Source organism: Nylanderia fulva, unplaced genomic scaffold, assembly GCF_048542155.1.
Source record: "Nylanderia fulva isolate GAGA-0341 unplaced genomic scaffold, ASM4854215v1 Scaffold14, whole genome shotgun sequence".
Classification (NCBI taxonomy): domain Eukaryota; kingdom Metazoa; phylum Arthropoda; class Insecta; order Hymenoptera; family Formicidae; genus Nylanderia; species Nylanderia fulva.
The window spans coordinates 2,157,111-2,184,921 of NW_028189622.1; the positions used below are offsets into that span (position 1 = coordinate 2,157,111).

The following is a 27,811-nucleotide window of genomic DNA, read 5'->3' on the forward strand; positions in this document are numbered from 1 at the left end:
ATACAAAGCAAATGTCGTTTGATAAATTGCCGATGTTGTTGGATTGTTTATTTCGCTGTTCATTATATAAATAAGAAATCGTCGTGATTTAAGAAATTTTTAAATAACTATATATTTTGAAAATAGGGGATGCAGATAGGGTACAAGAGCAACATGATAAAAAAACTCAATTTCGTTTATTTAATTTTTTATATGTTTATTTGCATAAATTATGAGTAATAATTAATACATCTATTATGCACAATAGTTGAATCACCGTTTTCTTATTCGTAGTAGTTTTTCTATTCAGCATTTCTATCGTGTGATAGATATCTTGAAGCCTGCGGAATTCTTGAAATCCCGATTTTCAGTAGAAGAAAAAGAACAAGAAAACAGAGAAGGCGAAGAGACAAAGAGAAAGTGAGAGAGAAAAAATGAAAAAGATATAAAAATAATTTATTACACCCACAATAGAGACATCAATCGGATGTCATCTTCATCATCGCGCGCGTAAAAGTAAGTTTTTATTTACAAGAGTTTCTTACGGAGAAGTACATATATTACGGCCGCCGATCAGCTAATTGCTGCAAAATATATCACTATGATCTATTTATGTACAAATACGCTTCTATGTACTCGAGATTGTTGATTTTTCTCTGAGGGAGCGAATGTTAACCGCAGTAAGAATATATACCTTTAGAATAAATAATGTTTCGCGAAACCACGATGCTCGCGTTGTGAATCGATCACTTCAAACATAAACTTGACACGCAGTAAGATAAAATAATTAAAGGCTTCTCTTAACAACGCTTAAATTATCATAGTTTCGTATACTTCTTTCGACCTCCCACAAAAATAGTAATTTTAATTAAATAGTAATTCAATCTGCAAATCGATGTACCGATGATAAAAGAAAGAGAGACGCGATAAATTGAATTTGAATACCACTATAACAAAAGTAGATGACAGCTTTATGTGCTATAATGGTAGCCTTAAATTATTTTCTCTACCACTGTAACATCTAAGATGTCAGTAGTCTTCTTTTTTTTTTGCGGATACAGTGATGAACCAGACACGCTGGTATTTATTATACCAGCACTCGCACCGGTCTTTACACCCTGCCTCCACACGCATATCCCGCAATCTTCCTGTAAGACAAACCTTAAGAATCTACGATCGCGCGAACGCTTTTCACCATTTCAGTCTTTAATACGCGCCACGCGACGTAATAAATATATGTAGTTTCGAGCGTAATACTGGAGAATGTGATGAGACCCCGCGGATTCGCGCGGGTTTTACGACCTATAGGACCCATTCGAGTTCCGCTAGACCTCGAGTCGTCCGCTAGAAAGGCTACTAGAGAGTCTATCGATCTAGAGAGAAAAAATAGTTTCGTCCGTCTTTGACGTACCTACTGTATTTTCATAGTTTTTGCGAGACGTCAACCCTGTGTACGCAAACGATCGAGATTTCCTCTATATATCAAATCGACCGAGTCCGATGCTTTACAGACAGGTGTGTATCGTCTTTATCGTCTTGCACAACTGGCACTTGACCTCGCAACACCAGTGGAAGATGCAGGCGCACCTCTCGATCACACTCACTTCCTGAGTCTTGTGGCCTCTGCCGCAGCACATCAGATCGCAGCCGTCGACGCCGAGGCTGGTTTCGTTGCACTGTCGCCCTTGGGTGCCTAGGATACCCAGGCTGGGATTCTTGATGCAGAAATCCAGCGAGCTCTCCACGTAGACGAGGTCCTTCGGCCCGGGCGGTTTGTGCTCCGGATTGTACGGCTTCAGCTGAAAGTTGTAGCGCTGCCGACGCGTGAGACCGTCGCGGTGCTGGTGCACGGAGTTGCTCGCCGAGTTAACGTGCGCGTTACTGCGCACGCGATCCGAATTGCTGACCATTACCCGGGAGGCACCGTCGAACCGATCCTTCAAATTATCGCCGACTACGCGGAAGCTCGGCAGCCGCATCCAGCAGGTTTTCACTGTACACGAGCCCGACATACCGTGACACTTGCACTCCTGACGCATTTCCGAGGACACGTGCTGTAACGAGACGGAACCCTGTAACTTATCTTCTCCTCAATGCAAATCGATCTTGTTATATTCGCGATCATTTTTTTTTTGTTTCATGGTTTTGGATTAACAATCGTGGACATCCGCAGAAGGAGGCAAAAAAGGGCATTTACTCCTTTTTTGAAATAGTATAAAAAAATAAGAAATAAAAATTTGTTAACAACGATTCATCAAAATAGAAAAAAATGTAATATATGAAGAAATGTTGAATATTAGGATTGAAGAAATATTTTCATCTCAAGTTACAATAGAATACGGTAAATAAAAAATAAAGAAAATGATTTAAACTCTTTTTAACACTTTTTAAAGAATATTTTGAGATGTATAAAATGATTTTAGAAATTGAGGAAGACATGTCCTAGTTCTCTTACCGTTCTGCCAGCTTCATTGTTATGTAGATTCATTTTCTCCCGGAGGTTTCGACCCCGTTCGCCAGTATCGACGAATTCGCGAGAGAACTTGAAGCCGTATCCGATGTTATCCGAGCAACCACCCCATTCCCAATCCTGAACGGCGGTTGATGTGCGTGATTGGTGAGTGTAGTCGCAGGAACACGACTGAATGCTGCCCTCGCTACATGCTCTCGCGATACTGTGAGTCACAGCCGCACTCGTTATGGCATAGATGAAAGCGGTCTCTCGGCATCCTACAAGAAAATTATGGAAAATTTATATATATGACGCGTGTTATATTGGTAATTAAATTCCCCACATGGTTGGAAAATTGTTGTTTTCGCTAAAATGATGTATTATTTTCCTTTTCAATTTTTAAAAATTTTATCTGTACCAAGTTGTACAATATATCGCATTTTTCTGCGAATTTCTGGTGAGCCAACTCTTGGCAGTTATGATTTTGTCTCCATCAGAAGTGCTATATATTCTTGACGTAGGCACCACGTTTATTCTTCTCTCGACTAAACGATAAGAATATTTTTATACTCGCCGAGAGCGCAGACAAGACGTTCACGATGTTTGGTCGTGTGGGAGGTGAGCGATGACGTCAGACAACATCTCAATCCTCGGCAGGAGACTACCTGCGCGAGAAGTCCTCGCAGGTGGAAGGTAGCGAGGGAGAACGAGAGGATCGAGCGAGGAACGAGGAGAAGAACGACAGAGAAAGAGAGAGAGAGAGAGAGAGAGAGAGAGAGAGAGAGAGAGAGAGAGAGATAGGAGACGGTACGTGACCTTAACCCTGAGTGGGCTGACCTGAAGCACCTCGACCTTATCTGCATAAGGCGCAGGTGTTTGCCGGCTCCTTTTGTGCCGGTGAAGATATCACGAGGGAAGAGCGGACGAAACGATTTCGTAAATTGCGAGCTCGCATCGTTTCAAGGCAATGTCCCATTAATGAAAAGGTACCTATATTGCACTCTAATTTTTTAAATAATAATTTTTTTTATTGTTTTATGTATTTTCAAATATCTTTTAATTTTGTTTTAAATATTATATAATATTGTACTTAGTCAAGAATTATTATACGATTTAAATAATGTGATAAAATTATTCAAAATAATTAATTAAATATTATATGCCGGCTCCTTTTGTGCCGGTGAAGATATCACGAGGGAAGAGCGGACGAAACGATTTCGTAAATTGCGAGCTCGCATCGTTTCAAGGCAATGTCCCATTAATGAAAAGGTACCTATATTGCACTCTAATTTTTTAAATAATAATTTTTTTAATTGTTTTATGTATTTTCAAATATCTTTTAATTTTATTTTAAATATTATATAATATTGTACCTAGTCAAGAATTATTATACGATTTAAATAATGCGATAAAATTATTCAAAATAATTAATTAAATATTATATATTTTACATAACAAATTAATAATGTTGTATTTATGGAGAATGCGATAATCTGGTATCTTGGCTTCTCCAATTAACGTTACTGATATCGAACTGGAAACTTCGGAGTAACTGATTAGAACTCGCAAGAAATATTTCTTGACCGATTGGACGCGCGTGCGTATCGAAATGACAGAATACGAGAATAAGACGTTCAACCTCGGGCAAGGGATGTTTCTCCGGCTAGCAAGAGATAGTGATGACCGGATGATCATCCGTGACGAATCAACCCTGACTACGAGCTCCAAATTCGTCACGTATCTTTTCCGTTACGACAGTGACATCTCGTCGAGCTACCCTTTTCAGTAGTAGAATCTCTATACGGAGAGAAGGAAATCGTGTAGGAGAAAGAAGAGAAGGTAAGAAAGCAGCAACAACGATTATTTTCCCTAATCTTTTAATACAGAGCGACGTTAGCGGAAGCGAGAGAGCAGGAATGGCAAAGAAAAGCGGAGAGATTTACGCCGTCACACCTTATTACACGTCACTTCGTTTCCTCTCACATCCTCAATTCGATCAGTTCCAGATATTATTTATCTCAGTGTCAGGTTACCATGACAGATCGTGGTCGCGTTAACTCCTAGACAAGTTACGCTATTTGTTCTGAAAACTGACACTGAGAGTGAAAAAGTCATAGATTTGTCATAGATTGTTAACTGACAAGAAAGAATGCACGAAGTCGACGGGGGTTTATTATTATCTGAACTTGAATATAATGGAAGAAATATTTGTGTGATAAAAATATATGTCGTTATCGAAATTGTTCAACTTTAGAATTTTTTTATTATCTCTTTGAGATACTTTAAAATCTTATAAAATCTATTTCCCTGTAGGTTTCGACATATTTTCTTTTTTTATTGAAAAGAAAAATCTTTCTTCATATTCTCCATTATATTAATATAAGATTATTTTTGCTGTTAATATTTTATGCGATATATCCATTTCTATACATTTTTTGTTGTAGAAGAGAAAGACAGATGTCTACTAATAATTAATTAATTTCTAATAATAATCTAATAATAATAAATTAATTTTTCTTTTTTTCTCGATTAAATAAACGGAAACGCATACTATATTAAAAGAATATCTGACTATACATAGCTGAATCATGTTTGTCAGAACAAGGCGACGGCGAACGCCCTCGATAAACTCATTGTCATCCTTGTTAAAGAGTTCGCGGAAACCAATCTGTTCAATTTTTCTTCACTTTTACGGATTTTACGATTTTCAAACAATCAGACTGTCGTCCGCAGATAAGCGGGATTGCGTTTTCTCAAGACGCGAAAGAATAACGGCGCGTTATCATGCGTGCGCGTTTATAGGAGAGTGAAACGCAGGAAAAGAAGATAAATAAGGAGCGCGACGAGGAAAGTATCAGACGAAGGGGAAAAAGCGCGTTTCAATGATCCCGGTACCGCGATTGTTTGTCCTTTGTGCGAGGATACGCCGTACGATAAATAGTTCGACACGACGGCTTTATCAACTCGTTCAAATAGTATGAGCAAGTTGGAGGCGCAGCCAGAGTGTGCCCGTAAGGTAAACACGCGCGCAAACATTGATGGGGATTCCTGGATAATGTTCGAGCATTGCTCCGGAATCTGTCCCTGACGATACACGGCAGTATTTGGGACAGCAGACTGATTTCGAATGTTTCGAGCTTGAAACGGTATTTTGAAATCTTTACATAAAATAAAATAAGTTAGATAATCTCTATATAAATACGATCATAAATATTTTTAATTGTAATTATATATTTGGGTTATTAATATTATATTTTTTATTAATATATAATCATATATTTATTATTAATATTATTAATATAATATTATATTAATATATTAATAATAATTATATTATAATTAATATATTAATATAATATAATAATTATTATTAATATATTAATATAATATTATATTTATTGTGAAAATTTCACGCAAATTTTCCTTTAAGATTATTTTATATTTGACAAGAAATAAAATTGACACAACGCGATGAAGCACAGCGTTAATTATTGAATTATTTCTTCTATAAACATTAAATTGAAAAACCTGTTTCAAGTTACATATTATATCAGACACATCTGATTGAATCAAAAAATGAATTTAATTGATTTAGATAGTTTATCGCTCGTGAGATGAACGGTTTGACGTTTCAGTCTCTCAATGGAATATGTAGAGCAAATATCCGTGATCTCTCTTCGACCATGGTTCTCAAGATTGTCCTAAGCGACATCGTCGCGCATCTTTACGAGGGACATTTGCGTCTCGGCTGAAATTCCATGGAGATAAAATCGTTAGGAATTATTGCTACTGTCGCGCGCGGTCCGACTTTCTGTCGAGAAGACACGGAACGAGTTATGGTGCAACCACCTACGCGTGGAATTTAAAACGATGGTACTGGCGATGGTGGTCTTATATGACGTGATATCGGCGACACGATGATTTATGTAGATGTGTCGTAATACAGCCATTAGACATAAGATGATAGCCTGTAATGTCAAATGATAGGCTGTACGTCTGAAAATCGCTTACAATGATTCATTACGAACGTTTATGAAGAATGGAAAGATGAATTTATTACTTGCGCTGGGTGACAGAGATTGTCATTTCAGCGACTCAAGATGTCAACGTGAAGAAAAACGCGACTTTGAAAGAATGGCCATAAAACGGCTATTATTCTTAACGGACATACAGAAAATTAAGTTGTTTGTCCAAGGATGATAAGCATTATGCAACCACAAAGATACATCGCGCTGCTTTAAGCGATGTTAATATAATCATTTATATGTTACTATATTTCATACACACACGTACATACATCTATATATATATATATATACGGAGTTTCTGAGGAGAGAATATGCAGGGGTGCAATTTAATTTAATTAATCTCTAAAAAAAAGAAATTACACGAATATTAAAAAAAAATTCAACATTTAAAATATTCCTCTCGCTTTTATTTTCATTCCTGGATATCGTTGGCGATATTCGACGAAAATAAGAAGAGACAAAGAGAAGCCGAGAACAGGCAGAACAGTCTCGAGGAACTCGAAGACCGCGAAGTAACACGGTGCGCCATATAGACCCGCGGGAACGAGAACGGGGCACCGCTTGTGGAAGCAAACAAGATGTAAAAATCACGGGGGGACCCATTGGGTCGCGGCTCACGTTTTCGCAAGAAACCGTGGCGTGCCGTCGACACATGTAGCCCATCATAGGCCGCGATTTATGGCGGCGTAACGCCATGGCAAAAAGCACCCGGTGTCGCGCCATATAAGACGTGTCCTGCGCCGCGCGCATCGGACAGGTATTGATTGAATTTACCCTGTAAATGGTCGGATTGTTTCCGATATTCGCGGTAACATGGCGAAAATATCCGAATCTCTCTTCTCTTTCTCTCATCCGGGCAAATATGTCTGATAACGATAAAGTTATAGAAAAATGCGAGTCAGAGTTTTGGTGAAAAAAAAAGATCGAGAATAGGATTATATGTATGGGGAGTTATAAATCCACAAAAAGTCTACGATTTTTTAACCGATATATATATATATATATATATATATATATATATATATATGTATGTACATATATGTACTTACTTCAAAAAAGCGGTACACTTAAAATTTGGAAAAAAAAACAGTCAAACTTTAAGTGACGATAATTTTGTAAATAATAAAGATAGAAAGGGTTTCAAAAAATGAAAATAAAGCTTGGAATCTTTACTTTAAGAATGTATTTATTTCAATGTTACGAGATAAATTTATTAAAAATGACGGATGACAAAACGAGAACATACAAAATTGAAAAATAATGGCCCGATTTGCCAATGGCACATGGCATGAGTCAAATGTCGCAACTTAATGGGATAAAAAGCATATGATAGTACAGAGTCTCACCTTTAAAATGAATTTTTATTCATCTCGATACGATGATTTTTCGCCGAGATATTCGCATTTGAATAAAAAGGCAGCTTTTTACTTTAAATGCGAATAACTCTGCGAAAAATCATCGTATCGAGATGAATAAAAAAACATTTTAAAGGGGAAACTCTGTACTATCATATGCTTTTTATCTTATTAAGTTGCGACATTTGACTCAAACCATGCACTTTGGCAAATCGGACCATTATTTTTCAAGTTTGCATGCTCTCGTTTTGTTATCCGCCATTTTTGATAAATTTATCTCGCTACAATGATATAAATTGATTCTTAAAATAGAGATTCCAAGCTTTATTTTCATGTTTTAGAATCTTTTCTATCTTTATTATTTACGAAGTTATCGTCATTTAAAATTTGATGATTTTTTCCAATTTTAAGTGTACCGTTTTTTTTTAGAGTGTGTTGAGTATATTATATGTATTATATATATAATTATCTTTGGAATATAATGTAATCAGAATTGATAAAAAAAGTTTGAAATTTATTACGGATTTGTGCTCTGTATTGTGGAAGTTCTCTTTCTGCCTTTTCTTCGTTTTTTTATACTTTGCAGTTTATCTTTTGCATTGAAACTCGATTTATAATAGAACCATGAAGGCGAAATGCAAATCGCGCAGAGCTGCAATGTCATTTCGTGGGATAGGGTCCGTAACTAATTGCATCTTTTGCTATGATTGATTCTCCTTATTAATATAATGTAGAAAAAAGATGAAGAAAAATGATTTTAAAAATAATATTAATTATTTGTATTATTATTCGTGCTGATCAAGATTGAAATAAATCTTGTATTAGAAATTGTTCCGTCGATGAGAAGAATTCGATGATCTATACTTGTTAATATTAATTTAATATAATTTTCAATTAATTATATCTGCAATACAGACTTTTATAATTCGATCCCTCTGCATTAAACTAACTTATCCATTCAATGATGCAACCTTATTTTTTCTCAGCAAACCGAATAATTTCGGCTGCAATCGTCAGATGTAATCTGGCTGAGGAAGAGACAGCATTGCGCATCCCGATGCAGCGGGGTCTCGCGAGGTTCGCAGTTTACCGAGCAATTAGGTTGTGGGGCTTGCTTTTGCGAGCCCACGGTGTGTGTGCCGAGAAGAAGGAAGATGCGAGGAGGCACGAGAGAGAAGTACAGGCGAGAAAGGAGCAGAGAACGGCGAGAGAAGCGAAGAAACGAGATGGAGAACGGAGGATGGAAGGCGAGGGTACCAATGCGGTAGGTGGCTCTTGGCGGCGAAATGATTACAGGCCGCGAACGCACTCACTACCAGCTATAATATCGAGTACAAACGCAACCAAAAGTAACCGTCGAGTCTCCGAATCGGGAAAGTATCTCCACGAGACACTCGACTCGATATACTAATCCTGTCGACTCTCATTTACATAAGCACAATGATTACGTGCGACATTTAAATTTAAACGTCGTATGTCTGATTCGTGTTAGTTGTGTCGACACAAAAGTTTCGGATCATACATATTAATTAACATCCACGATTTTTATCGAATCGCTAATTATGCATTCCACGCAGATATATATATGAATATATTAAAGATATCTTATATTCTTGGACACACACAAAGTTGTTATTAGACATTCCAGTCTGTAGATTGATAACGTGTCCTATACTTAATATTATGTCCGTGCAGAAACGTGAAGAAATTAATTTAATATATGCAGAATATCTTTTATTCTCCAGACGAGGCAAGTACTTGATACTTTTAAATTAGCGACTCGAAATATGCATATATATATATATATATATATATGAAAAAAAATATTAGTCACCATAGTTAAATTTTAGGTGCTTCTATATATTACAGCTGAAATTTAATCGTCATGCCTAAATATTTTAGCTATGGTAATTAATATGTTTAAGTTATAGTTTAACGGGAAAAAAATTCTTCTTCTTAAATTATAAATAAAAGTATTAATTATTATAACTAAAGTTAAACACATGATAACTAAATTATATAGTGACTAATATTTTTTTTTCCGTATAGACATTTCGTAAATGCGATAAAAATCTTGTGAAACGAGAATCTCTACGTGATTTCCTATTTCTAACACAAACGGATATCTGCGTTAAAACGTCACGACGCAGCCGGTGACGTGAATGCGGAACCAACAGATTGCGAAACCCGTGTTCTTTCTACAGCTCGAAAATTTATGTATCTCTATTCCGCACTTTCACGATTTATATTTCCGGCAGTGACTGCCGACAGTTTGACGTGCTACATTAGAGCACTGTGCTAATCCGGAAACGACCGTTTAAGCCGGTGTTCGACTGCGAGTTCTCTTTCCGGATCTCCCTCTGATCTCTCTCTCTCTTTATTCTTGCGACAAGTACGAGAGCGCATTATTGCTCGTTGATAGTGATCTACGTTTTCCCCTGTGTCGAGAGCTCGGCAAAGATCAAATCTCGAGGATCTATACGAGGACAAAGGAGATATGAGAGCGGCAGCGAGAAGAGCGGAAGAAACTGGTCCGCGCTCACACGAAGCGATGAAGACGAGAGGTGAAAGGTCGAGGGCCCGGTCTCTCGTGGAAGCTACGAGCGATCCTGCAGCTTATTACGGGAAACGAGGAGTGGACAGGGTTTGTGTATAAACTTCAATCTATATCGCGATCATTTATTTCGGAAACAATTGTCGAGTCCTGTTAGTTTTACGTGCCGAAAAAATAATCAATCACTTAGCACACGTTTTAATTGTGGGTCTGCAAAGATATATCGATACAACCGTTGCAAACAAGAATTCCGGAATTTCTGGTTACTCTCATGAATTTTATATATTCATTAAATAGTCTGTAATATGTCACAGTTCATTTAATTTTGACAGGAATGATATTGCAAATCTCCGAACGCGCGATGTGTTCTATCTCACGATTCATTTGTAATCATTTTCTATCGCTATCTTGACAGAACAATGTAGCATAGAATGTAAAAAAAAAAAAACGGATTCTCCCATCCCTATCCACGGCGTTATTATCCGTCAGTGGCTTTCTCGGGGCTTGATTAACACGTCAAGCGTTATGGATACCACATGGCGCTCTCGCTTACAGGTGTCATATAAATGCCGTACGTTACCGTGACAGCCGTTCAATTTACGGAATTTCTAATGGCTATTGCGCCGCGTCTCTGTCTCTCTCGCTGTTCCTTAATGGCCGCAAAGTATAGTAATAACGCACGAGAAGTACGCGTAATTTGGATGCATGATATCTCCGATGCGTATATATAGGTATATGCAAAAATCGGTACATATTGCATTGAATTATGCACGTCGAAACTGAATATATTATACGCGCTTTCGTAGAAACCTCTCAACCGGATAAAGATTTAATGAACGCAAATTGCATAAATATTCATTTCGTAATATTCCACAAAGGCAGTTAGGAAGCTTACAGCAACTGAATTTTTAACAATACAATATTTTTCAAATATTATATTCTCATACGACAAATGCACCGTAGCGATATCGAGTGAATATAACCAGGAGGGTGAATCGGAAATAAGAGACAAACAGACCGAGTGTATTATAATAAGAATACGAATCTCGCAATCTGTAAATAGATACCAGTGTAAATCGCAGACGTACACACATCGTTATACAATAACCGCCAATCGTTAGTTACGATCATCTCGTGTTGCAACATTGCAACGAAACGTATCTCGAAGAGCGCTCGTGAAAAGTAACACGCAAAAATCTCTCGCTCTCTACCCTTTCTCCTACCCCTTCCCATGTACTTCTTTTAGTTTTACTAAGTGGCCATATGGGGACATTCGACATAATGGGGTGGGAGCGGCTCGAGCGAAAAAGCTCGGCTTACAATCGCCTCGACAAGATCTAAAAGAGCCGCAGGGGAGCCAGAACTGGTACGAGAAGGTCCATTATCAGGTTGCAAAACATACATCTGGTCGGTGAGGGCACGTGCCCGGGACCCTCGGACGTAGGGCACGCCCTCGAAGACCCCCTACTCCGTTCGCATCTCATCGTACCGTGTACCTTCGCCCTTCTAACCCCACGACGACTTCGAGCCTTCGCCTTCGCGCCCCATGCACTCGATCTACGCGATCGTTCGCACTCGAACGAGGTGTTAATGCGCCTTGTCGAAAGCACCGCGGGTGTCTGATCGCGATCTTCAGTGATAATAGAATAATATTTATACTTTACGCGCAATTGTCTATTATATTACGGTTAAGAATATTTTATTTATTGCATTCAAAATGTTTAAAAAATTAAAAAAAAACTATATATAATCCCTGATGATTTGAAATGTTGAAAAAATGAAAAAGAAACTATATATGATCTCTGATGATTTGAAATGTTGAAAAAATGAAAAAGAAACTATATATGATCTCTGATGATTTTATTTACCGTGGGTGTCTGATCGCGATCTTCGCAGTGATAATAGAATAATATTTATACTTTACGCGTAATTGTCTATTATATTACGGTTAAGAACATTTTATTTATTGCATTTAAAATGTTTAAAAAATAACAACAAACTATATATAATCTCTGATGATTTGAAATGTTGAAAAAATGAAAAAGAAACTATATATGATCTCTGATGATTTTATTTACCGCGGGTGTCTGATCGCGATCCTCAGTGATAATAGAATAATATTTATACGCGAATGTGCGTAATTGTCTATTATATTACGGTTAAGAATATTTTATTTATTGCATTCAAAATGTTTAAAAAATGAAAAAAAAAACTATATATAATCTCTGATGATTTAAAACGTTTAAAAAATGAAAAAGAAACTATATATGATCTGTGATGATTTTATTTATGCATAGAATAAATTAATGTAATCTTTTACTAAAAAAAATTAGTTAGTTGTTATTCTAGTTATGTGGATTTCAAATATGAGGGTGCTTCTTTCAAAAAATAGTAATCCAAAGGAAATAAAAAAGTTTTTATTACCCACTTAGTAAAACAGATGGTCGAAACGTTGTGGAAATAAAATAAAAATTTCTTGGCTAATTTGGGTCGAATTAAATATATCGTTCCTATATTAAAAAAGTTTTTATTACTAATTTTTCAGTGAAATCTTAGTGCTAATTAGTGAGACATAAAACAGAAGAATAATTTGTGTTTTTTGTGTATTAAAGCTCAATGAAATACTTATTGATCATCTGTAAAATTTTATCACTTCTTTAAACAATACGCATACTGTTGTATCAAGTAAAGAATAGAGCAAACGATATTTCTTTTACTTTATTTAAAAAATATATATTTAACTAAGATCCATATTAAAATTATGTTTTATCCATCTGCATTTTAATTTATATGCTACACATTAAAATCGTATTTCATACAAATTCATAAATTCAATCAATAAATTCGCAAGATATTTTGATCGTATGATTATGTATATAATCGAGATAACCAATACAAAGAATTAGGAGAAATATGATCCATTTGAAGTAATAGACTTTTAGACCAGATAAGAGACCAATCATGTCTTAAATTGGCTCTACATCCGCTGAATCCACAGCTTATCTCAAAGGTATCGTTCACTCGGCGATTATTGCGATGACGCATTGCGATGACGAGATGACGACCTTATTACTTAATCTACCGAGTGTTACGAGACGTATCGAGAGTCTGTGTTGACTTAAGCAAATCGACAGATTTGTCACTCGTGATCTTAAGAGAGTCGGCTCTTTCTCTTTTTCTCTTCTCTCTCATTTCTATCGCGCTGAAACTCGTTTTTAATAAATCTCTATCGAGAGTACCGGTTATATAGCGGACAATTGCGATACAATAAACGATCTTTTGAAATACAAGTATATTTTTTTATTACATATATTTTTACTTTCGATTTTTTAAAGAGTAAAATAAAGATACTTATTTCTTATTATTTCTCAGCGAAATTTATTTCGATGAAGATTTAAATTTAAATATATGTTACTTCTGAGAAAGAGAGACAAAAATGATGAAATTTTTCATTCAATCGTCTTAAGTAATAATTATATCGACAATAATTATCGATGGATATAATATTTTCATAATAATAGTTCTCATTGCCATTCAAAGTTCTTCGCAAAATTACATTTACAAAATATTATTAAGCTCGATTAATTATACTCACCTTTATCGACGATCTTGCCAAAGAGATTTCTCCCTCGAAGAAAATTTTTGGTCGAGCAGTTCCATCGCCGATTGCGAAACTGATGTTGGCATTCGGCGATGGCTTGATTCGCACCCCTGGCCACTGCCATTAGCACTCCTGGATTATCCCTCGCGAGCCTCCTCTGTTTCTTTCTCAGAGTCGTATAGATCGAGTTATCCACGTGTACGGTATGTGACACGGGCAAAAAATTGTTGGGTTCGCCCGCTTTCGCAATGCCCCTGAAAATTTAAATAGACGATATCTCGTATCATTCTTCACATTCTTTACCATTTATTCGAATAAAACTTGTAATAAGGGCCATAAAAATAGTTTCGATTAATGAAGCTAAAAGTAGTATCAAATAGTTTATAAAATTGAATTAAAAATATACAATAACAATGAAACGAGAGTCCTTTAAAATTTACTAAAGCGATTCCAATTTCGGAGTCATTTCGCTCACTTTGAACACAATTCTTCAAAACCTTGTTCACGTTTCAGGAAAGAATCGGTGTTCAATAACTGAAATAGTCTTTCTATAGGCAGATAGAACGGGTTAAGGATGTTTTCAAATGTATTGTGTTAATAAAGAGTTTTCGATACTCGATGTTTTGCCTGTCCTCGCGAGATTCCGATCGTGTGTGTACTTAAAAATATATATATAGGGCCATAAAAACAGTTTCGATTAATGAAGCTAAAAGTAGTGTCAAATAGTTTATAAAATTGAATTAAAAATATACAATAACAATAAAACGAGAGTCCTTTAAAATTCACTAAAGCGATTCCAATTTCGGAGTCATTTCGCTCACTTTGGACACAATTCTTCAAAACCTTGTTCACGTTTCAGGAAAGAATCGGTGTTCAATAACTGAAATAGTCTTTCTATAGGCAGATACAACGGGTTAAGGATGTTTTCAAATGTATTGTGTTAATAAAGAGTTTTCGAATAAAATTAATCCCATGATCAAGCAATACTCGATGTTTCGCCTGTCCTCGCGAGATTCCGATCGTGTGTGTACTTAAAAATATATATACATGCGTGCATCCTCGACACTGGCGTTAAAGCGCACATAGTGCGCGCGCTATCGTGATATTGTCAATTTATATGCAGCCACGTTCGACGGCGGTTAAGCTAACTCCGGCCTCGACTAACGCAAAGAGCTTAATGCAACGCGATCGCTGGTAAATTCGCTTAATGAGATCCTGTGCGTTCGTTTCGGCGAGCAACCACGCGCATCGTTATCGTGCGTGTCGCGTATTACATGGAAGTAATAATGTAACGCACAAGGTATGTATGTATATATCGAGCCATATCGCGCGAATAAATTTTAATTACGCGGCAATACCGCGAACGATAATGCGCATCGTCATCTGCCGCGATTGCATTTGTCCTATCCGGCCTACTATGCGCGGCAGGTGTTCGTGCGATCTAAAAGAACCATTTTCGTTAAATAAGGTTTCAATTTATATTCAATAAATTACATATTATTTGCCTTACTATATTTCTCTCATTTTTATTTCATATTTATTATATTATATTTTCGTTTATGTTTCATGCAAAATGTAACATACTTTTTTATCTCTTTACTTATTATGTTAATCGATAAATCTTTTTAATTAAAAAAAAAAACATTTTCTTTTTGTCTAATTTACAGATTTATATTTCGGAACAAAGCAACATTAGAATTGTTTCTAATAAAAAATCGAATAATATTGAGCAAAACGTAATAATAAATTAGATGATTATATGTTATATTATTATTGCAGAAATGGTTTGCAAAGTATCTGCTTCTACATGTGTCTGGTTCTACCCTTGGCGTACGATTTAAACGGTGGTTGTCAACGCGAAACGCCGATTTCACGTGCAAAAAGGGAACTCGCGCTTTCAGAAGGGAACAGGTAGCGCGAGAGAACGACGAGGAGCAACGAAGGTGGATTAGCACGAAAGACGAAACTGGTTCAGCAGTTTCGATCAACGGTAGCTCGTTGTATACATATATATAGGGTGTATCGGAGTTTGGGAATTTACCAGAGATTTAGAATCTAGAATAAATTTAATGTTAATTTTTTCTATAACAGAGATACATACGAGACATCAGTTTCTCCGAACGACTTTCTATTTTTAATCATAAGTATTTTAATATAACAGATCATTTAAATCGCATCTAATATAATTAATTGTTTATATTTATAAAGCATCGAAATCGAAGTTAATAATTTATATGATTTGTAATCAGAAAATGTTAATAATATCTAATCTTGAAAATATCGATATTCTTTAGTTATTCTTCAGGTCGGCTCTTTTGGTCCCGTATACGTTGCAATTACGGTGAAAGTGTCCGACTTTCGATACACCCTATATATATATATATATATATATATATATATATATATATATAAATCAAGCTGCCGCGCGAGTCCACAGCCTGTGAAAGAATTCGCGTCTCGATCGATCGAGCATCGCGCAGAAAAACGTTTAAATGCGCTCACGGTGTGCCCTTCGTGGGAAGAAGGACGCGCGATCCTCCGAAGAAATGCAGGACCGCGCAAAATGCATACAGATCACACAAGCGTAATAAGAACCCGTGTTGTAACCCGCTCGAACACGGAACAATCGGAGAGCAGTTCGTAGTTGAGGGTGATTTTAATCAGATATACACAGGTGCTACCTCAAATATCCTTCACTGTCTCATATTCTCTTCAGAAGCGAATAATTATTATTAACATACAATATCTGTATCATAATTGATAAACACGATGTAACGAATACTCGTGCTGACTTTCCCTTCAAAAGCACGATTGAAGGTGAAGCAGTCAGTAACTAATGTCTCTTTGCGAGAGAGAAACTTCATGAAGTCTAAACAGGGTCGTAAACGTCCACGGTCGATTTGTCCCGCGTGAAAAAGCGCCAAATGCGTCGGATATTTGTTGTTCTTTAACGAGAGAGACCCCTTATTTAAAATAGCTCGCACGCGCTGGGATCGGATCACTCGTCGGCCGGCATAATAAACAGGTAATCACTGTCGCCGCGGCTCCGTCGACGCTTCGACGTGGTCTGGACGGAAATCGGGGCCCTGACAGTAACCGGGGCTGCGCGTGGCGCCCACCGCGAAACGACTGTCTCGTTGACACTCCGAGAGAAGCGGGCTAAACAAACTCGGTGATAAACACGTGGCCGGATAAAAGGAGAGACGGAAGATTGTTCCCTGATTTTAGGCTGGTTAGAAACAAGTTTTTCCATGTACAAGAGAGCTTTAACGGTACACGGAGAGAATTTTCTCTTAGCATTTATCCGGAAAATCATGCTAATCCGTGGGATAATATGGTGTTGGTAGAATTTTATATAGTAAATTTTACTATGTGCATATTAATATTTTTCATTATGGTAAAAATTAATCGAGTATATTTTATGTCTTATTGTGGTAGATATTAATATTTTTATTGTGGTAAATATTAATCAGAACAACTCTTATAAAATTCTTCCAATACCATGATTTTCTGGGTATAAATTCTAAGAGAAAATTGTCTCTGTGTAATGAAAACACAACGCGACGACACGGAACAATGCTGTTACTTGATGAATTTAGTGAAGGAAATAAACAAGTACTTCCTCATATCATTTTAATAGAAGAGGAATAAGAAAATGTGACTGCATGGTTTTGATCAGCGAGGTAATACAACAGAGAGAGAGAGAGAATGATATTGTACGTTGTACGTTATTATTACATATAATATTACGTGCAAAAATGTCAAGAGGATAATAAAATGAGGAATTCGAGGGCCATCGCATGTCTCGTGTATCGCCAGAATGCGCACACGACCTCTCATCGATTCGTCACGCGCGATCCGCGAGCTCGCGCGGCTGATGCGACGTGTAATGCACTTGGTGTGCATCGACGGCCGGGCGGTGCATTCAATAAACGATCCATAAATAAGCCGCGCCGCGGACCGGTTAGGATATATCTATTGCTTGTAATTTACGTCGGACTGAAAAGCTCAGGGCCGAGATCCCCCGCCTTCGCAGACTTTCTACCGCCAGACGATGACCGAGACGAAAATAATTTATTACGCCTGAGACGGAGACAAGAAAAAGGAAGAGGAAAGCAATAATGATCCTTCAAAACTTCGTAATAACAAAAGAACATGCGAAATTCTCGCCGTTATTACTGTATCGTCGTTAGAGTATCTACCTGTGCTTTAGAGCTCTGTATTCTTTTTTTTTTTTCAGGATCACGTGAAATCTGCAATAAAAGATTCTTTGTCTCTGCTGAAAAGTAAGGATATATAAAGGTGGGAAATTAATTAAACAATTAATGTAAAGCAGCTTTAAAAATGGATACGTGCTTTGATTTATACGGAAAATCTTATATTTTATTGTCGATTATCGAGACTCAAACGCTCAAATTGACAAGACTATTGTTTATTTTGTATCAATTCCGTGATGTAACTTATGGGATCATTGCTTATCTTAGATGAGTTCACACTATGATGATGACGCTATTTCAACATCGAGAGTCTTATCCTTCGCGCGTGTTATTAGCACCTCTTAAATCGAACGACGCAGTTAGAAAATGTATTATTAATCTCGGGATGCAGAGACACTTGGATCCCTTTAAAAAGGGGACACTAAAAAATCGAGTACGATTATAAATCTTTTCGTTCTCTCGATGCAGGCGAATGTAACGTCTAGATCCGTAGTTTTCTTGCCCGAACTAACCGTCCGTCTCGGAATAATCGCGTTCAATGTGTATGTTATTCCTTTCCAGTCGTAGAGAAGCGACGTATCCCGACGTATGTCATTTCTAACCGAGAGTCCCGTCTATATCTAAAACGACGACGTCGGTCAACCGCGAATCAGGTCACGAGATGTCATGAATCAGACGGAGCCTGTCGACGTCTTTTTCATTCGGTCGACCGACTTCTCGTCGTAGGAGAGAAGCACGGAGGCTGTCACTGTGTCTCGCTCCTGATTCTCATCCCCGTGTCAATCGTTTCGTGTTGATAAATCGACCACACTTGAGATTACCGGTTCGCGACGAAAGCGACAGATACAAAATCGCTATAGCGATCGTTAGAATCGCGATCCTCGGAAAGATGTTCATTTGAAATTCGAAACATGATTGATTAATGGCGAAGGCTTCCAGCATCCCGTTTGTGTGCGGGATGACGTTTGCCCGTGTGACATGTTATCTTGTTCAATGATAACGGAGCATCTATGAACAACTTTATCCTTGCCAATGATGGATAATGCATCAGTTGAGGCAAAACCGCACACGTTTCAAATTATATTGATATCGATGATGCAAAAAAAATATTTGAAAGAATTATACATCATTTTATGCGTAGATTTATCATTTATAATTTATATAACGAAAAATTCGTAAACTTTAATTTCAATTGTCCAGGGAAAATTTTTTACTTTGAAAATACCGTATTATGCTCCAATTATTTTTATGACACAAATTCGACGCAGAAATGACTTCGTTTAATGATGGTATTGATGCTGCTTGATAAAAATCAGACTCAATTAACGATGATGTGCAAAAGTAATAATACGTCGCGCTCGCGAGCGTCTTAATAAAATCCGCAAAAATTTTTTTGTGTTGTCACGAGTGATTGTTTGCGTCCGCAATTAATTGTCATTATTAATATCAGATGCGACCACCCATGTAATAATGTATCTTGGACCGATCTCGTCATGGTTGTATCTGTCAATCGATTGACAATGAATGTTTCGATCCGCAATAAATTCATACAGATAGAATCGATACCAATAGAATTGATACACAATAGATACACGATTCTTTCTTCTTTTCTGCGCTTTTCTTTCCAAACAATTAATCCGTTCACTTTCTATTCCGATACCGATTATTTAAATACTCATCTCTATCGTTGTTTATCCATGCCTATTTATTTTTAATATTTTTTTTATTTCAACACACTGACCTTTCAATCAATTATCAGGCTGAAATAAAAATAAATAAGACTATTGATTTATTGAACCAAATACATTATTCTTTACTAATTAAGTAGAAAAAACTTACAAGGAAAAGTTTTGTTTGTCCTTCAATATGTTTTACAAACGTTTTACTTTGACTTTTTCTTTGAATAATTTTCTAATCATGATGCATGAAACAATTTATTTTACTTGACACTTTTCAGATAAAATTAAGTACAGTAATAATGGTGAAGATATAGCTCATTCAAAGCTTTTGTAAAGAAACAACCGTTTACATCATGCTGACTTCTTTTCAAGGAATTTCCATTTTAGCTCAGACAATGCAAGCACAAACCTGCAAGATATTCTACGTGTTTAAAAAAAATCTCTCTCTTTAAATCTCTCAAATCGCTGAAACATTTTACAAATATTTGCCAATTAATCATTACAAATCATTAACAACATTCCGTCTTGTTTATCTTCGATTAAAAAGTAAATGCATAAATTAAGCGATAGATTTCGCGCGAAGTGCATTCACAGCGAAGACAAACGCACACATTTCTTTTCATAATATATATATATATATATATATGTCCGAGGCGGAATTTCACGAGAAATTCACGAGAGATTTAATTAATTTAGCGGCAATAACCGTCGCTGCCGAACCGTCGCGTCGCGCGAGAAACCGGACGCACCCGGCTGATTTATCGCCGACGGTTTATCATTATAGGCGGATATTCGCAGCGCGGCTGTATCTCGCGGGACAATATACGAGCGCGTGAACGCTCGATCGCGCGCGCGAGTTTTATTTACGATCGGACTAATGAAGTCAGTCATTATCTAACACACATCGCGCGTCCGAGCAAGAAACGCGGATCGAAACGAGCGAGGAGTTAGAATTATGATTAATGAATTAATAACGATATCGTACGCGCGCGCTCTCGCGCGCGGACAGCGTCGCTCCCGCGATTAGCCCGACAAATGTCGGGGCAGACAGGTGTTAATGCCTCGCTCGAGAGCGGAGTAATTAACGCGCGTAGGTCGTCGATTCGATTCGAGCGGTGGGTAACATTTTAATTAAAAGAACCGACTACGCCGCGAGACGCCAAGGATGAGAGAAAAATAAAAATGCGATGCGACTTGCTTTCGTGAGACATTTATTTATGATGTGTTTCTGTATATAGCTGCTGGTAAGTGTAATTACTCTGTGACATGTGTTACGTTGAACGCAGAAAAAATAATGAGAATATAAGATGGAAATTAATATATATTCAAGCATCTTGGATGTGTTTTCAGAAAAATTTTTTATGTCGCAATATATGGAAGACACAACATTTTCTGACCATTGACATTTTGAAAGAGTTTTTTCAAGCTGAGTGTCTTATAAATTTTTATTTTCTTAGCTGATGGTAATATTCATTGAGAGTTATATTATTGTTTATTAATGTGGTATTTAAAATTGAAAAAAATCGATCTTTTAAAATTAAAAAAAAAACATTCTCGAGTTTTTCTTGACAAGAGGATAAGCAATTAAGAAATATGCATCGATGAGGAGCAAAAGAAGCGACAGAGTTTTTGATCTTCAGAATAAACTCGTCAAAGATCAAGGGCAGATCCACGTGGAACAAATTCTGCTGGCGCGATTTTTATTTTCGATGATTCAGCGATTGCAATCGTGATCTCAATTAACGCTTCTTAAATTGTTAGTTATGAAGTCATCGTTTAAAACCGGAAAAGATTTTCATAAGATCGGTAATCAGACCAATAAAGCGGTAATAAGAGAAAATTTCCTTTTACGATATATCGAAATATTACAGCTGTCAAGTTTCTTCTCCGCACATGCGTTTCTATCAAGTATTTTGTTTATTCTCACACACATCTCTGAAATAAATTGATCACAACTAGCTAATTGCTATTAAAGCTAAGAAAAAAATGAATGCCATGAAACTTAATTAAGTGAATAAAAATAGAATCTCTCGTCTTGGAAATGTATCTGTCATTTTCCTCAAAAAAATCACATTTTACCATACAAAGAGCATAATATTTTTCTCATTTCGCACGAATAAAATCAAAAAAAGATGAAAAATATAATTTTGAGAGATATTCCCGCGTTTCTCTTCTTCGATTATATTCGAGTCCAACCGATGACTGTGTCAACAAGTCTATTAACCGGCGCAGTGCAACCGTAATTTATTTCGAGAACCTTCGCACGCTTAGTGTGTCCGCGATAAAAAGTTTTACGACGCGACGTGGTTGTTTACAAGCGAGCGTTCGCGGAGGTACAGGTCGACAGGAATTTCGACTGTATATACCGTATTAAAGCGAAAGTCTGATACTCACCACCACATGGATCCTCTGCCACGATGATTCTTGTTTCTAGGGATCTCCGTCAATGACGCGTGCACCGTCATCGAGAGCACGGCCAGCAACATCCAGGTCCTCATCTTCTCGGTCTAATCGCTACGAAGTATCCAACGTGTAAAGAGAGAGAGAAAAAAAAAAGAATCCCCTTATCCGCGCGATTCGGAGCAAGCACCTTGCACCAATTGTATCACTGAACGAACATTATAATTCTCGATCGTCGAACTGGCGAACCGCGTGCACTCGCGGAATCGCGATTTCCAATCCGCTAATCGTCCGATAAGATCGTCCTTAAATCCTTCCGGGGTGTTGGACGATAAAGATCGCCTCGATCCGTCACTCCTTCGTACTCAAGGTTCGGCGAACCGTATCGAGGCTGACCGGGCGTTATCGTCTTTCTCTCTGCAAACACTCGTGTGCACTGACCTGAAGATCTTGTCCGTTCTTGCCTGTATCGTCGGGCCGAGAGCGTGTCTTAAGGAGTCTTGTCAACGTGTCGATTAGTTCCGGCAAACACTAGGACGCTTAAGCTTCTGACCGAATGTCGACTGAACTGCCGCGTGAACCCAGCCCAGGGAAATTTCACCCTCCCCGAAGGGCTCTCTCTCTCTCTCCGAAGGGTGGGTGTCACCCTTCGAAAGCGTGTGCGATCGGGACGATTAACGAGTGGTGGGAGAGAGAAACGGACGTGTGATCACAAAATGGCCCGGGAAATAGTACGTTTTATATACCTGCCAACCCTCCCAGTTCGTGCCGGCTGGATCCGGAAGGTTCAGGTAAGGGAAGAATCGTGGACTCGGAAACGCCACCGTATATAGATCCGTCTACGATTCTCGCTTAATCTCTCTCTCTCTCGGGGGTTACGCGCTCTGCTCCTTCCGTTCCGTTCCGTTCATCCGACGCGTCGGTCGTGCCAACTCTCCGCTTCCTTGACGGGGAGGTCCTCTCCTGCGAGAGTGGTAACGTGCGGTGGCGGTGGCGACGATGTGGTGCGCGCGCGCGCGCGCGTGCATGCGTGAGTGCACGCGTGTCGGAGTACGACAATGTAAGGAGAGAGAAAGAAAGAGAGAGAGAGAGAGAGAGAAATGTCCTTTATTTGCCCTTTTCAGCTCTCTCTTTTGCTCTCTCTCTCTCTCTCTCTGTTTGTCCGTTCGTTTCGCCCTGCTTGGGGGGTATGGTGCAACGAGTTGGAGAACCAATACCCTTCGACGGGCAAGTATAGGCCTCGGCTAGCGACTGCATGCGCTCCTCGACAGAAGAGCCGATCTCTCTTCAGAGAGAGAACGGAACGCTCTCCCTTCTCTCTTGATGCTTGGAGACCGCTGGACCCCCCCAAGACCAAGATTAAATCTCCGCCCCGCCTCTGTCGGTTCGACCTCTCTCTCTCTGCCTCTACCCTTTCTCCGAGTTCTCGAGAGTTTCTTCCCGCCCGTTGTGTCATCCGCTTCCTTCTTTTCCTCGTCAACGTCATCGCTCTCTCATTTCGCTCCAATGTTTCTACTCCTTCTTCGTGGGGTCTGAAAGAAGAACCGTCTCCGAGCTGTTGAATCAACTTTCTTCATCAAGGGACAGTTTTATGGAGTGGAATAAAGATGTGGCTCATGTCCTGAATGATGAGAGAAAATGATCCGGGAGTTTGATGTTATAAATTGTATAGATATGCAAATTATCCTGCGTTTCCATCGCGAACAATTTATATGTTGATGTGAAATTGAAAATTTATACGCAATTTCAGTTGGACGACGATCGGAATCATCAATGACATAAGAGCTGCGCCTGTTTCATCATCGCTCTCTCATTCTCACGTTCTCGCGAAACGAGGCCTGGCAGTCTCTGACATAGAGTTCTTGCGTTGTCTGACAGACGAGCACGTGGTTCTCAAGGGGAAATAGTAGGCGGGTTTTACCAAGACTACGCCCGTTCGAGCCCCCACTAAGAACCCCTGTGTTTCTCGCACAAGGAGTCTGTGTCGTGGTGTTCCCTACTCCTTCGTCGTCCGTTTTGTCTCCCTTCTACCCTCTTTGTCCACCGTGCGGTTCCTCTACCTTTTTTTCCTCTTTTTTTTTCATTCAGCTCTTCCCTCACTCTACGGACCCTGGTAGTTTCTTCCTCTTCTCGCGCGTTGCGCCTGCGACTGGTCGAGTCTCTTTCCTCGGGAATGCGTGAATCGAGAGGTGGAGGTGTACAGCGTGTGTGTGGGAACGCATCGCGGAATGCGGGACAGCGTAGCTATGGAACTACCTGCCTCCCCCGCCTTGAATCCCGAAGGATTCTGCGTGATGTCGTCCGCGTCGCAAATTTCTCTTATTGTTTATCGGAGCTTTGTTATGGAATCATCATGACTCTAATTTCGTAACAATCCGCTGATGCTTCGATTCAACAATTTAGTTCAATTTAGTTCGAAAAACCACACATTTTTTCGGTATTGATAGTTACAGGAATTTTATTCCACTTTTGATAAAAGAATAAGGGAAAAGTGCCAAGTCTGTTAAATCACTATCTTTTTTGCTGATATGCAAGAGTTCGCTCCACTACCAAACTATCAAATTATATAAATATAAAAGTATAATAATATAAAAATATTGTTTTCTTTCATGATAAATAATATCCTTTCAGCAGCGAGTTAAAACACGAGTTGCACGACCGGTCGAATCTTTGGATGAGAGTTGGGGAAACATTTATTTAATCATGGTTTATCATGACTCTAATTTCGTAACAATCCGCTGATGCTTCGATTCAACAATTTAGTTCAATTTAGTTCGAAAAACCACACATTTTTTCGGTATTGATAGTTACAGGAATTTTATTCTCCTAAAAGACATTGGTTTTCTGCTTTCCACTTTTGACAAAAGAATAAAGGAAAAGTGCCAAGTCTATTAAGTCACTATTATCTTTTTTGCTGATATGCAAGAGTTCGCTCCACTACCAAACTATCAAATTATATATATAAATATAAAAGCAATAATATAAAAAGATTGTTTTCTTTCATGATAAATAATATCCTTTCAGCAGCGAGTTAAAACACGAGTTGCACGACCGGTCGAATCTTTGGATGAGAGTCGGGGAAACATTGATTTAATCATTAAAATTGATTAAATCATCGTATATAATATAATATATAAAATATTAGCTTTACGAATTTTTCACGAAAATTATCGTTATCACCGCTGCTACGTAAATGTTGACGGACGCGCAACAAATGTTAAGCATGATTAAACGTTTGCACGTCAATCTGCGTCAACAAATCCATTTATCTCCAGGTGCGATAAGCGAAAGAAAGCGACCGGAGTCGGTCGGTATCGCTTTCGCACCTATTAATTTAAAGAACAAAGCGATGCCGAGTTAAATATACAAGAGACAAATATAGAATAATATTTATATGCCTTTCCTTTCACGAAATAACATATAATTTGGTAATTTGATAGTGGATCCAATTCTTATGAACGTAGGAAGCATAAACGGCTTGCATATCAGCAAAAGAGATAGTGATTTAATAGGCTTCGCATTTTTCCCTTTTTCTTTTGTCAAAAGTGAAAAGCGCACAAAAAGAGCTTTTTATTAAATAATTCTATTTTTCTCACCAGTGAAGATATGATAGGAGCAATCTACGTCTATGAGTGAATTGCGTGATACAGCAAGGCAATAAAGTAACGAGGCGAGATTGATAGAGTTGAAATAAGCATGTGCGTGTCAATTTTAATTGAGTTAATTTTGATTGACACGGAGTTACATATATTTGACAAATTGTTCGTTAACAGAAGGAAAAAGCCTGAATACATTCCCAGTTGTTTTATCATCAATACGCGCTGAGGTTTAAAACGTAATTATGCGAGGAGTATTTTAATGTTCTATAACGTCAGCTTTATTTTTTTATACAAAGATTAAAAAATAAAATTCACATCGATTACATGTATTTCTGCAAGATGTTGAAGAAAATAAAAAAACAATCAGAAGTAAAAAAAAAAAGAAATATTATATAAGAAATATACCTAAGAATAATAAGAAACTAATAAATAAAATTATTTATTAATTATTTATGTTTTATTAAATATATATTTTCTAAAATTTGTTCTAACAAAAGAGAAGCAAAATTCTAACTTTTATTGTATATTATTATAATAAAAGATTATATAATTCGTTTGCTTTTTCGCAATATACTTTCTACCACGCGATACGATGATGTTGGAAATGATTTATTAAAGAGAAAATTTTCACTTCAAAGACACATGTTTCTTTTCAATCTGAAGACAGACACGATGCTAATCCGCTTCTCAATGTTTCAGCGGTAACGAGGAAAGAAGCGTCATTATTTACCGAGGAGAAGGCGAGGCGGTTTATCGTTAGCCAGCAAAATCCGAGGTAATTACGCTCGGAATGTTCAGCTGCATCGGCGAGAAGATGCAATTGCACGTTTCGCCCGAAGCTCGAAAATGCACTATTGCATATCGCCCCTTTATCTTTCGACTAATTATCGACGTGTTTCTCCAATTCTTCTCAAATTTATTTTTAATACACGATTTCCCGTAATTATTTCCGTATATTTCTGCGAGCGATTCTTTCTCTCGCGAAACGCAGGACGAAAAGAAAAGCGCTTTTATCGCGCGTGAAAATATTGAAAAAGAATTAGTCGATATAAATAAAATTTCTACTTTCGCACCTAGAGTCTAATGCAGCCCTAATCGCCGCGAATAACTCGCATGATCATGTTCTTGCCGATATGTCTGTCTGCGTTATTTCTTCACGCCTCCGCGCGCGAGCGTAAGCAGAAATAATCGTTCTCGCCTGTAAGTCACGGACGAGTGAGTCGTTACTATGTATGATCGCCGAGAGCGAGGACGTGGACTCGCGTGATGGACAGCCTGTCCGTACCGTACTTAAGCCGACGCTTATGATAATTACTTAATGCCGCTCTCTAAGTTGCACGCACGTATAAATGCGCGCGAATGCGCCGCGCGGCTTCTACGAATCCACGGCGAGTCTTTACCGACGACTAAACGAAGCGTCCGGATAAACGTGGTGCGCCTGGTCTGGTATTAGCGTTGCATATTCTCGTGCGATATCTATTTTACAGAGGTAATTCTATGCGTTTCTGGTGATGATTGAAAATAGAATTGCCCCGTTACCTCGTATTCACGTGATTACGTGATTAGCGATACTTTTCTTCTTATAGGATTTTTCGCGAGCTCGAAATTTTCCGTCATCAATACAATATACAATCAGGTTTAATCGGTTCTTCTTCAAATAAAAAATTACAGTTTATGGCCAACTCTTAGAGCATAAATTGGATAATATACAATAAAGAAAAAATTTGTGTCTGTGTTTCTTAGAAAAATAATTTCTTTATGCATATATAGGAATATATACAACAAAACGTATTACTAAATATAAAAATCATACCTTGCTATCTCACATGAGCAGGTTCAACACATGGCTTTTAACAGAGATAACCTTGCGAACGATTAAGCGATAAATCTCTGATTTATCACTCCTTCGTATATCTGGACTAAGCTTCGGAATCTCGGTACCAATTT

General features: G+C 37.8%; 1 protein-coding gene across 1 annotated transcript; it reads right to left on the reverse strand.

Annotated features, from left to right (window-relative positions):
- Nucleotides 1-232: 232 nt before the first annotated feature.
- Nucleotides 233-23,181, reverse strand: wg (Wnt family member 1 wingless). The gene is made up of 4 exons (XM_029300633.2): nt 22,260-23,181; nt 13,964-14,223; nt 2,435-2,709; nt 233-2,033 (listed from the first exon to the last, which is right to left on the reverse strand). Exons 1-4 carry the CDS (start codon nt 22,361-22,363, stop codon nt 1,485-1,487), a joined length of 1,188 nt encoding a protein of 395 aa, XP_029156466.1. The 5' UTR covers nt 22,364-23,181; the 3' UTR covers nt 233-1,484.
- Between the last annotated feature and the right edge of the window lie 4,630 nt (nt 23,182-27,811).

What these genes read in the sequence shown, in the direction of transcription:
- wg (XM_029300633.2), bottom strand. Translation starts at nt 22,363, where the DNA reads ATGAGGACCTGGATGTTGCTGGCCGTGCTCTCGATGACGGTGCACGCG. An exon ending in GGCAGAGGATCCATGTGGTG is followed by an intron (nt 14,224 to 22,259) that starts GTGAGTATCAGA and finishes TTAAATTTTCAG; the next exon opens with GGGCATTGCGAAAGCGGGCG. An exon ending in ACAATGAAGCTGGCAGAACG is followed by an intron (nt 2,034 to 2,434) that starts GTAAGAGAACTA and finishes GTCTCGTTACAG; the next exon opens with CACGTGTCCTCGGAAATGCG.